The sequence below is a fragment of the Bison bison genome, unplaced genomic scaffold, assembly GCF_000754665.1.
Source record: "Bison bison bison isolate TAMUID 2011002044 unplaced genomic scaffold, Bison_UMD1.0 scf7180017864472, whole genome shotgun sequence".
Classification (NCBI taxonomy): domain Eukaryota; kingdom Metazoa; phylum Chordata; class Mammalia; order Artiodactyla; family Bovidae; genus Bison; species Bison bison.
Genome location: NW_011495033.1, coordinates 4,816,138 through 4,827,974, shown reverse-complemented (window position 1 = coordinate 4,827,974; position 11,837 = coordinate 4,816,138). Strand labels below are relative to the sequence as shown.

At 53.3% G+C, this 11,837-nt stretch overlaps 1 protein-coding gene across 1 annotated transcript in view; it reads left to right on the top strand.

Annotated features, from left to right (window-relative positions):
* KSR1 (kinase suppressor of ras 1) overlaps nt 1-11,837 on the top strand; it is a 49,593-nt gene that overhangs the window by 19,177 nt on the left and 18,579 nt on the right. Inside the window, exons 4-8 of the mRNA XM_010861694.1 lie at nt 865-869; nt 3,849-3,909; nt 7,461-7,544; nt 9,523-9,584; nt 9,693-9,906. Coding sequence (XP_010859996.1) covers nt 865-869; nt 3,849-3,909; nt 7,461-7,544; nt 9,523-9,584; nt 9,693-9,906 — 426 coding nt within the window. The remainder of the gene's footprint in view (nt 1-864; nt 870-3,848; nt 3,910-7,460; nt 7,545-9,522; nt 9,585-9,692; nt 9,907-11,837) is intronic.

The window sequence follows — 11,837 nt, the reverse complement described above, 5'->3', positions numbered from 1 at the left end:
GGATCTTCTTCTCTCTGAAGCACAGTGATAACAGCCATGTGGACACATGGACATGGGTCATTCAGAGGGCGTCTCAGTGGGCAAAGCCCAGTGCCTCTCTTCCTCATTTTTTTTTTTTTTTCCTGAAAAGAGTCAGGGGGGCTCTGGGTGGAGAACAGAGACTCAGGCAGATGACACCACTTCCTTGGATCCCGCTGCTGGTGAGCTGGGCCTTGTGCCCTGGGATTCTGAGTCAGAATCCCACAAAGACCAAAGCTGACACCGACATGAGTACTCAGGCCACCCTGCCGCCCTCGATGAGCCCTGAGGCTGGACTGAGCGCCCTGGGCTCCCAGCTGTCTTCGTCCCCGGGACAGCGGCACCCCCAGGAGATGTTGCTCAGGCCCTGCTTGGGGGCTGCCCCTCTGCTCTTACAACTGTCCTCCTTGCCTTCTGCCCCAGCCACTTCTTCTCTGGCTCCCTGAGCCACTCTCCTGCTTGGTCCGAGCACCCCTCCTCCCAGGGATTTGGGCAGGGCTCTTCCACCTACTGGCATATGATCTTGGGAGACTGTGAGCCTGTTTCCTCAGCTGTGAAAAAGAATGAACTCTAATTACAATGCAGGTAGCTGGCAAGGGCTAGGAAATCTAATGTATTAAAGCACAGTGTATGGCTCCATTGTCCAGTGAGGAGTTGGGAGGGGGCCACCTCTAGCCCTTGTCGTTGAGGAAAGTCTCCAGTCACTCAGCCAGCCTGGCCCCACGCAGGGGCTCAAAGTCCTCATCCAAGCACTGTATCCGCTCCTGCCCAAGGACTGATGTTCCTGGGGACACCAGGCCAGCACGGTGACATAATCCCGCTTTCTCTCTTTTTTGTCTCCTCCAGGTTTGGTAAGAGTGATTCATTTTCATCCCCTCTGCCACCCGGGAGTCCTGTTTCTGTCGCTGTCCCCATCGGGGGTGGATTTCTTCGACCCTCTCTTAGTCCTCTGGCCTTTCTGTGGTCCAGAAGCAGAGATGCTGGGCTCCGCCTCAGGAAGTAGCTCTTAGGACAGGGAACCTTCAGATGATAAGGTGGTTCAGCCCAGCCCACAGCTGCCCTGAGAAGCAGGCACTGTGAGAATGTCACCGTCTGTGGGCAGCTCTGTGGTGGGCCCCACTTGCACCTTGCCACCCCCGCAGGTGACCTCTGGCAGGAGTTGTTTACCTGCTGGGCTGCCGTGGTGATGCCGTGCTCCTGGGAGAGAGGTTCCTTATGTCCAGTGTAGATGGACGGTTGCCATCTGCAAAGTCCAGCTGACGTCTTGGGACCCTTCACCCTGTTCAGGAGAGGGACATCCCTGGAGGCAGGAATGTGGTCCGCTCTGAATGAGGCCTGAGAGATCAGCGGGTGTGGATGTCCCCTTGGAGGGGGATGGTAAGGATGCCCAGGCAAGCTCAGAGTCCCTTTTCCACCACTGGGTTGAGAGTTGATTCTCGTACGTGGCTGTGCTGCAGGGCCTCTCTCTCCAGAGTCAAAGCAGAGGGAAACAGCCTCTGGGGTCTGCTTTAATAATTGTATCTGTGGAGATGCAGAGGCATCTGGTTTTTGCCTGAGCAAAGTAGCAGCTTGTTTTTGTACTATCCTATACTGGCTAGAATGAAGAGGCTGTCAGCAGGGTCTGAGAGATGTGGAATGGGGTAACAGTGACTTTGCCAAAATGGATCTGAATGCAGGACCACCAGGGAGGTATAGGACAAGGAAGGAGGGAGACTGCCCTTCCCTGTCCCCAGGGCACAGGTGGAAAACTCCCAAGACCCCTCACAGAGCCTTGGAGGAGAATCCAGCATCTGCATCCCTAGGACATCCATCTTCCTGGTTGCTATAGTGATGCAGGGACCACAACAGTGAGGCTGCTTCCCCAGTTTGCCAGGAAGGTGGGACGAGGCCTTCAGGACCAGTGTTTTACCTCCATCAGGGATAGCATCATCTCATATCCTTCCTATCCCAGGCCTGTGGCAGACATTAGTAATCAGTTGTAGGGTGTCTTCAGGATCAGAGACAGCTTCATCTCACCTCTGTCCTATCCCAGACCTATGGCAGACATTACTAATCAATTGTAGGTTGTCTTCAGGATCAGGGACCACCTCATCTCACCTCTGTCCTAGCCTAGGCCTGTGGCGGACATTACTAATCAACCACAGATTGTCTTCAGAGATAGATGGTTAAAATTTCATTTTCCCACTGTCTGTTTCTCCTAGTCGGGTAGCCTAAGCCCTTTTAGATCCATATGCTTTCATGGCCTTGGCTACTGACTGGGGTGGGGTGCCCCACCCGGGCCCACCCCACCCCCAGACAAAGGAGTTGGGAGGAGTCAGCCCCATGGCAGATGCGCTGGAGAGATTGTGAGTTCAGTCATCAGCAGGTGGCGGAGGTCCCCATCAAACTCCCCTTGTTGTAGGAGGAAAGTCAATACCTCCATCATGCCCTTCTCTTGTGGTTGGGTATCTGGTACACAGCTTTAAGTGAACCACCACTTATTGAGCACCAGCTGTGTGCCAGGCCAGCATGGGGTGGACATGGCCACAGATCTCTAGAGTACTGTGTTCCCGACCTTTCTGAGTCACAGATCTCTTTGATAATTGGATAAAAATCTAGACCTTCTTGCTAAGGAAAATCATCAACCATCTCCAGCCTTTTTGGCACAAGGACTGGTTTCCTGGAAGACAGTTTTCCCATGGACGGTGGTGGCATGGGGGTGGGCAGGGGAATGGTTCAGGCAGTGATAATGCAAACAATGGGGAGTGGCAGATGAAGCTTTGCTGTCTCATCTGTCACTCGCCTTCTGCTGTGTGGCCCGGCTCCTAACAGGCCACAGACCAGTACCAGTCCACAGCCCAGGGATTGGGGACCCCTGCCCTACATCGTCTGCTTACCAGTCCAGAGGAGTCCCAGACCCCCTGCAGCACATCCATGGGCTCCTTTGAGAAACCCTGCTCTAGGAGGAGATAGGCAGTATTGAGTATGGGCAGAAGGTGGGGTGGGGAGGAATGGGGGTCTCTCTGGTGAAGGAGGGGAGAGGGAGTTAGACATATGGGCTGCCAGTGGATGACAGATTGCTTCCAGCTGCTCCTCTACTGCCCAACCTATTATACCACCAACCCCAGGGATGCCCATTCATATAAGGAAGCCAGGGCTGGAGAGAGAGGCCAGGGTGCCCTCTTGGAAAGCATGCAAAGCTCAAGGCCTGAGACTTCCCCTGAGGCTCAGACTGAGTGCCTGGCTGGGTCTGGGTCACATGGGAACGGGTGAAGCTTCACCTCATCTTCTCTCTACCTGCTGGGATCCGGCAGTGGTGGCTCTCAGAGCAAAATACGCAAAGTGCTTCTGCCTGGAGAGCTGGGTGTGCTGCATGGCCGCCAGCCTCACCTCCTCCGCCAAGGGTCAGGCACCTTCTACCAGCGTAACAAGAATTGGTGACCTGTGGCTGCCTCCACGAGGATGTGCAGGAGGTGGGGGGAGTTGAGCTGCTGTCCTCACCTTGGCTTTGCCTTCTGCCTCACAAGCCTGTCTTCCCCCAAAGCTAGAAATCTCCCAGGGGCTATTTCTGAACTGTCTGCAGAGGCTAGGTGGTAGCATCTGTTGGGGGATGGGGGTAACCGCACTGGCCCCGCTTTGGTCTCGCCTGGCCATCCCTGTGTTGATTAGAGGCAGGCTCAGGAAAATGGCCCTCTGCCATGTAGTTGGTTTTGCCCCGCCCACCCCCCAACCATGTGGTTGGTCTCCACCCCACCCCCCAGCCTGTGATCTCTGAGACAGCAGGTCCCAGGTACACTCCGTCCAGGTAGGAAGGACCCCTCAGCCTGCCGACCTGGCCTCTCTCCCTGCAGATCTCCCTCACGGATCCCCGCAGATGGTACGAAGGGACATCGGGCTCTCTGTGACACACAGGTAGGCCTGGCCGGGCTGGGGTGGGGAGGAGGCACAGAGCTGGGCTGGGACCTGTGGAGGCTGAGCCCCGCTGGGGGGTCACTCTGCATCGCTGGAGCTCTGTCCTGACCCTGTCTCTCAGGGCTCTTTGTGTGTCTGTCAGTCCATTCTGTGGTCTGTCTGTCCATTCCTCTGTGGACATGGCACCCGCCTGGAGCCCTTGCCTGTCACCAGCAGCCCTTTTGGACTTGCTGGCCCTCCCCTGCCCCTCCTCAAGTCTCCTCCCTCTGCTGAGGGAAAACACAGGTCCCAGGAGAAACGGAGCTGAGAGCATCATCCTGGGTCCGGCATGACATCACTTCCATGGACATAACTGGCCACACATCAGAGCCCCCTGGAGCTTGATGAAACACCAGGTTCCATCTGTCAGGTGCTTGGCTTGCCAGTCAGGATTCTAGCAACTTCCGGAGACTGATGCCTATGCAGCTGTGTGGCTGGTGAGGGCCCATGACATGGACCACGCAGAGGCCTCAGCCTCAATGCTCATGAGGCTGGTGTGTGCTGCCAACAGCAGGTCTGAGCAGCATCTTGTCTCCCCACTGACGGCCAGCAGTACAGTCCTTTGGGATCCCCGCCCTCTGGCCACCCCATTAAACAAGTTGTGAACATGGCTGGGCATGCTCATCAAGAGCCTTGCAACTTGCCAGGGCCTTTGGTTTCCCTGGAGTGTGTGCTGAACTCTGGCCTGTGCGGAAGGCCAGCCCCGAATCCTCGCCCCATAAGACAGGCTTGGCTCTGAGGGGTTGAGTAGTTTGCCTGAGGTCTCACGGCCACTGAGACATTCTTAAAACCGTTGGCTGGCGCCCAGGCACTTCTGTCCCAAGCCTTGGCAGGGCCCAGATGCCCGTCCCCAAGATGCTCGGGGAGGAGAGTCCCTGGCACCAGGAGAAGCCATTTGAGTGAGGGTCTTGAGGGCCTCCCTCAAGCACACCCAGTGCCATCTTCCCTGCCAGTAACCCCTCCCAGCCTCAGTTTCCCTCTCTGTGATTGGAACTTGCTGCCAGTCCTGTTGGGAGGATAAAAGGGGGTGACATGCATGTGAGCCTCATGCATCCAGTGCTGGGAAGCACTTGGTGTTTAACCCCTGGCTCTGGCCTGAGACAGGCTGACTTAGGTAAGTAAGGGACACCAGGATCAGCAGGTTGCTCTGTTTCCTTTTTGTCTTGGCTGCACCTGGTCTCACGGAGTATTTGAGGCCATGCCGGCTAGACCCTGGGCAGCAGCATCCATCCTGTCTGGCATCTCCAAGTGGCCCTGCCCACCCAGGCTCTGGTCTTGGGTATGGGACATCATGGTCACACTCTCTTGGATTTTTAAATTCATGATCCAAGCCTCTCTCAGCAAGAAGTTCTGAAGCATTTTGGTCTAATCATAGGGGAAAAAATATTTTATGATGCTTACTCCACACCCCCAAACCTCCCTAGCGCCTGCCCCTTCTCTGGCCGAGCCCCCAACTCTCATTTCAACCTGTTTTCGGGATTTTCTAGTGGAGGCCATCTCGAGTACCACTGAGCTGCTCGCCTAACCCCCTTGTTGACAGGAGATTAAAGGCCAGAGAGACTGTGTGGATCCCAGAGAGGCCGAATCAGAGCTCCTTAAAAGGCATTCCAGGGACTCCCTGGTGGCCCAGTGGCAAGAATCTACCTTGCAATGCAGCGGACATGGGTTCAATCCCTGGCTGGGGAACTGAGACCCCACATTCCGTGGGGCAACTAAGCCTGAAACTGCTAAAGCCACTCGAGAGAGTCTGTGCTGCAACGAAAGATCCGAACGATGCAACGAGGACCCGACACGGCCAGATAAATACATGAATTAATATTAAAAAAAAGTCATTCCAAGGGGGTGGCTGCCTTTCTCCTAGGCCTGGAGGCTCCCATCTTGGCTCGTAGAAGCAGCGACGTTCACGCCCACAGTCCAGGCCCTGCACATTACACGGCACACGTGATTCTCCTCAAGCCCTGTGAGGGGAGAGTGTCGGCCTCATTTGCAAAGACTTGGACCCATCCCACAGCCAGCAGTTGTCAGGATTCAAACCCGGTGTGGTCTGACCCCAAAGCCCAGGCTCTTTCCCTCATTTTCCATCCCCGTGCTCTCTCTTACAGAGCCGTGCTCTGAGTTCAGAGACCTGGGCTCTGCCCCCGCTGCACAGCAGCCCAACCGTGTGGCCTTGGGAAAGTCACCTAAGCTTTCTGAGCTGGTTTGCTTGCCTGTGTGCTAAGAATCCCTGACCTGCCAAACTCCCTGGGGTGGTCACTCCCAGGAGTGAGCTAATGTTTGTGGATACGTTACAAACTGTTCCCCAAGTCCTGTTGCTATTTGTTCTGTCGTTACTATGATATCCTATGCTTTTAAAAATCTAGTCCTCCAAAACTGTGAGTTCTTTCTGCTCTGAGGCTCCCCATCCTGTGCACAGACCTTGGACTTTTTCTCTGGGAGGCCACCACCCACTCCATCCCCACCCTTCTTTTCAGTATATCTTTTGTGGATTGTTAAAACATTGAGTTTGGATTGAAATGCATTTATAATGCAAACCTCCAGAGGATGTGTATTTATGAGAAAAGTCCCCTCCCGCTGCTGTCATCACCCCCCCAACCCCCACCACGGGCAATCTTGGCCGTCTTCTATGTGTCCCCTGGAGATATTTTTGTACAATCAAATACATATGTAAATTCTTCCACCTCCCTTTTTATTTTCACAAAAATATTGCATATATTATACACACTGTTCTATACTTTGCTTTTTTCTTTTAAAATTGAGGCGTAATTTATATGGAGCTAAGTACACAAATGCTTAACATATGTGTACACCCACGTATACCACCCATACGAAGATTCAGAACGTCCCCACCCCAGAAGTTCTCTTTGGCTCTTCTTAGTCCATAGTGCTACCTTCCAGAGATGCTATTCCCTTCTGTCATCATAGATTAGATTTCCCTGTACTTGAACTTCAAATAAATGGAGTCATGTAGCGTTGTACCTTCCTTTTTTCACTGACAGTGTAATTTAGTGATCATGCCCCGTTTGCATAAAAAGAGCTTCCTTACTTTATTTTCCGACTGTTTGGTGCTCAGTTGTGTGCATGGACCATACTTTATACAGTCAGTCACCTGTACACTTATACAAACAACATAGCTTGTTTCTAGTCTCTTCTGCCACAAACATGCTGCAGTGAGTACCCTGTCAGTGCATCATTTGACACCCGCGGGAGTGTCTGTTGGATGGATTCCTGGGACTGGAAGTGCTCCATGGGTGCACTTGTAATTTTGATTGCTTTTGCCAATTTGTCTGCCAGAGAGCTGGCATCAGTGACCAGATCAGCTTTGGCAATGAAGACTTTGTGGCCGAGAAATCTGAAGGCCTGAGGAAAGCAGGGGTCCTGGATGTCCCTGCCCTCCACTTGAGAGGGCGCCCGGGTGTCTGGGGTGGAACCAGTTTTTCTGGTTTCCCTGTGGCTTGGTGGGGATGCGTCTCCATCCTGGCCCCTCTGAGCATTTTCACATGTCCACCCTACAGGTTCTCCACCAAGTCCTGGCTGTCGCAGGTCTGCCACGTGTGCCAGAAGAGCATGATGTTTGGAGTGAAGTGCAAGCATTGCAGGTAATAAGCGGGGTGGGGCAGAGGTGGGAGAGGGCACCAGCTCCATACTTTCAGTTCAGTAAGTCTTGCCACTTGGTTCTTGGCCTCAGGTCAAATCACAGTTCAAAGGAACTCGTTTGAGAGTTCCAAAATCTATGTGTAATCTCAGCACATCAGGGAGTGATCAGCCCTCTCTAGGAAGAATAAGGAAGCATCAGGCAAAGCATTGTTAGAAGAAGGGACTGTTTGAGGTGGGCTTTGAAAGATGAATAGAAGTTTACCAGGTGGACTAAGGAGGTAACACAATTCCGGGTCAAGAAAGCACCTTGTATAAAGGCAGAGAGGAATGGCAGGACTTTTTGGGAAACTGTAAGGAGTTTCTGAAGTTTAAGGTTAGCACATAAGGAATCGGGAAATGGGGCCAGGGAATAGTAAATAGGGAGAAGTGGCTTGTGGTGTTTAGAGAAGAAAATGAAGGAAGAATGTAGATTCTATATAAATTCAATCCTTTTCCTACTGTTGAGGTTTCTGGTGAGACAGAAGAGCGAGGATAGTGAAGAGTAGGGTGAGCAGAGTCTGTTCCCTGCTATCGAGCTACTCCCACTTAACAGGATGGACCTGAAGCCTGTTGCCAGTCCACTTTGTCCTTGCATTGCTGTGTGACCCGAAGCAAGGTGCTTGCCCTTTCTGGGCCTCATTTTTGGCTTCCAGGTCTCTCTGTGCAATCAGGATTACTCTCAAAATCAGAGCTGGAGTGTGTAGTAAAAGCATTTGGGCTCCCGCCAGACTGTAGGTGATAGGTCTCATGTGCGTCTATTGGATAAATTGTGGTTAGGAGAGAACCACAGGAAAACGCGAAGGAGATGTCAGACCTTTCTCACCAGTCTAGGTGTTTGGTGGCTCCTGGCCATTTGGCTTTAAATCAGGGGCCTCCATCTCCTATTCAAGTAATGCCTTTCATGCGGAGAGCACAGGGTAACCTCTGAACCCCAAGCTCTGCTGTACTTGCAGTGTGAAGTTGGAGGACCCCAACTGTCAGCCCATTTGATCGATGAGAACCCTGAGGAGGGTTCAGCAGGCAGAACCAAACCAAGAATCCCAATCCAGCTCTTTCCATTGCCTTGGCTCTGATCCTCAGACAGCGTGGCCTATGCAGGAAGGTAGCAGGAGAGGCCTCCCTGGGATCCTTGGAAATGGAAATATTTTCCTTCTAATTCATCTCTTTCAAGTTCAGATTTGTCTCAAGCTTTCTGAACGTGGGTAGAGGGTCTCCTTTTCTTTAGAAAAGATGACCTGCTGCTGCTGCTAAGTTGCTTCAGTCGTGTCCAATTCTGTGTGACCCCATAGACGGCAGCCCACCAGGCTCCCCTGTCCCTGGGATTCTCCAGGCAAGAACACTGGAGTGGGTTGCCATTTCCTTCTCCAATGCATGAAAGTGAAAAGTGAAAGTGAAGTTGCTCAGTCGTGTCCGACTCTTAGCGACCCCATGGACTGAAGCCCACCAGGCTCCTCCGTCCATGGGATTCTCCAGGCAAGAGTACTGGAGTGGGGTGCCCTACAGGATGTTAAAATAGGTGAAATTAGACTTGTTTGCACCTAGATGGGTGGCATGGGGTGGGATGTACGTGAGAGATACAAGAGGAAGGGGAACATTGGTTGATTCAGGTTGATTCATGTTCATGTATGGCAGAAACCAATGCAACATTGTAAAGCAATGATCCTCCAATTAAAAATAAATTAAAAAAAAAAAACCTGCTTTGCTGTGAAGATGAGGCAGATGACAGCAGGGACATGGCCGTGCTCAATGGATACCAGCTGCTAGTACTATTAACACGAGATGCTCTCCACTCTAAAGCTAATGTTTGTTGAGACATTAGTGGGAATTGAGGCAGTCAGGGTTGAGTGTTGTACAGAACTGCCAGGCAGTGCTTCCGAGCCCGTGTGTGTGTCCTGGGGCCCATGTGGCCCCTCCGTGCACTGACCCTGCCTTCTCCACCAGGTTGAAGTGTCATAACAAGTGTACAAAAGAAGCCCCTGCCTGTAGAATATCCTTCCTTCCACGTGAGTTTCCTGCCCTTCTCCGCTCTATCTTTGGGATTTGGGGTGCATCTTTCTTGATCCTGTTCACTGCTGATGGTTACAACCACCCCCCACCTCCTTTTTAAACAGTACCCAAGCTTCGGAGGACAGAATCCGTGCCCTCGGACATCAACAATCCGGTGGACAGAGCCGCTGAACCCCATTTTGGAACCCTCCCCAAAGCACTGACAAAGAAGGTACCATGTCAGGAGAACCCTCGCCCAGGGTCCCTTTCTGTGACACACGCCCAGGGTGGCCGGCCAGAAGGAAGTGTGATGCTGCAACCCGGTTGCATGGCCGGAGGGTAGCCTGCGGGGATCTCATGTTTAGCCACTGCGTAGGTTTCACATTTGTGTGCAAATCATAGTTATGTGGCAGTACCCACCTGCCGCGGTTTTTAATTAATTGATTTTTGGCTGCAGCGGGTCTGCATTGCAATGCGAAGACTATCTCAAGTTGCCGCGAGCCCGGGCCACTCTGAGGTTGTGGAGTGTGCTCAGGCTTCTCGTTGTGGGGCTTCTCTTGTTTCGGAGCAGGGGCTCTAGCACTCGCGGGCTTCAGTTGTCGTAGCGCCCTCCCCCATTTTGAACCACTGTTTCCTGAGTACTTCAGCGTCAGAAACGGAACTTTCTCCATTGATAACTCATCTGATCCCCACAGTGGTTCTAAAAGTCACATGCTGATGGCACCACCCTTTTTTTTTTTTTGGCTACACTGTGACTTGTGGGATCTCCGTTCCCCAACCGGGGATCGAACCTGTGCCCTCGACAGTGAAAGTACAGAGTCCTAACCACTGGACCACCAGGGATTTTGTATCACTTCCATTTTAGAGATGAAGAAACTGCCTGCAAGGTTCCCTGTGGGTGAGAGGCAGGCCCGGAGCGCGTGGGTGCTGTGGAGGGCAGGGCTGTGGGGTCGTGCTCCAGCCGGGCCCCTGACGCCTGCCTTGGCAGCAAGGAAATGTGTCTATTGAACGCTGAGCGAATGAGCGACCCCGTGAGGCAGCAGCTGATGCCCCGCTTATGTAGACAACATACCGTGTGGCTGAGAAGCGTGGGCCAATTCGTCCAGGGTCACACAGGCGCTGACTCTGGGCTGGGGTTCAGCCTGCCTCAAACAAACCCCCTGCCCTTGCTGGCCTGGCCTGATCAGGATGGGGGGTCTGGGACGTGGTGTGTGAGGGGGCAGAGTGGGGGCACAGGGGTGCAGCCCCCTCCCCCTTTAGCTTGGCAGCAGATGGTGTTGGCTGTCACTGGACAGTGAGACCCACTTCGTGGCTTTGATGGTTTCCAGAATCCCCCCTGCGTCCCAGAGCTTTGAGGGCCTGCCAGAGAAACCGGTTCAGCTTAGCTTTTAACCCAGGTTAGCCCCAACTTTTTTTGAACAGAACTGCCTGCCCCACCGGCTGAGGAACTGGCATTTGGTCTAGGAGACACTGGTCAGACCCATGATCCCCCAGGCATGGACTCGGTTCCCCCTGGGACCCTCCCTCAGGGGTCCTCTGGCCTTGCTGGGGTCCACACCACTGATGGCCCGGCTGGCAGATCCACCTGCTGAGTGGCGGGAGCACTTATTAGGCACCCACTGTGTGTGCGCCCAGTCACTCAGTCATGTCTGACCGTTTGCAAACCCCATGGAGTGTAGCTCACCGGTCTCCTCTGTCCATGGGATTTCCCAGGCAAGAATCCTGGAGTGGGTTGCCATTTCCTCCTCCAGGGGATCTTCCTGACCCAGGGATTGAACTGTATCTCCTACACTGGCAGGCAGATTCTTTTACCACTGAGTCATCTGGAAGCCCCACCCACTGTGAACCACCCACTAAAATAAATACTTGTCAGAGGCTGAATTTACTTCATTAAAGGACCCTACTCTGTGGTCAGCCAAGAGCTAGGCCCTGGGTGTGTGACAAGATGTGGCTCTTGCTTTGCTGGGACTCACACAGTGTGGTGGAGACAGTCTTCAGAAAACCACCCCTGCAGCTGGCAAATTGTAGTTCAGGTGCCCTGATGAAAAGTTCTCAGGGCCCTGGTAGGATAAAAGGGGGGTGGGGGGAGCCTGGCTCCCACCAGGGCTGGGGGAGGACTTCTGGGAGGAAAGGATGTTTGAGCTGAAATCAGAAAGATGAGAGGAGCCCTCCAGGGGTCAGGTGTTGAGGTGCAGGTCTCCCTGTGCCGTCCTTCCCTCTAACGTTATACCCATAAATGCCAGAACACCCTGGCTCACCTCCTCCCTTTT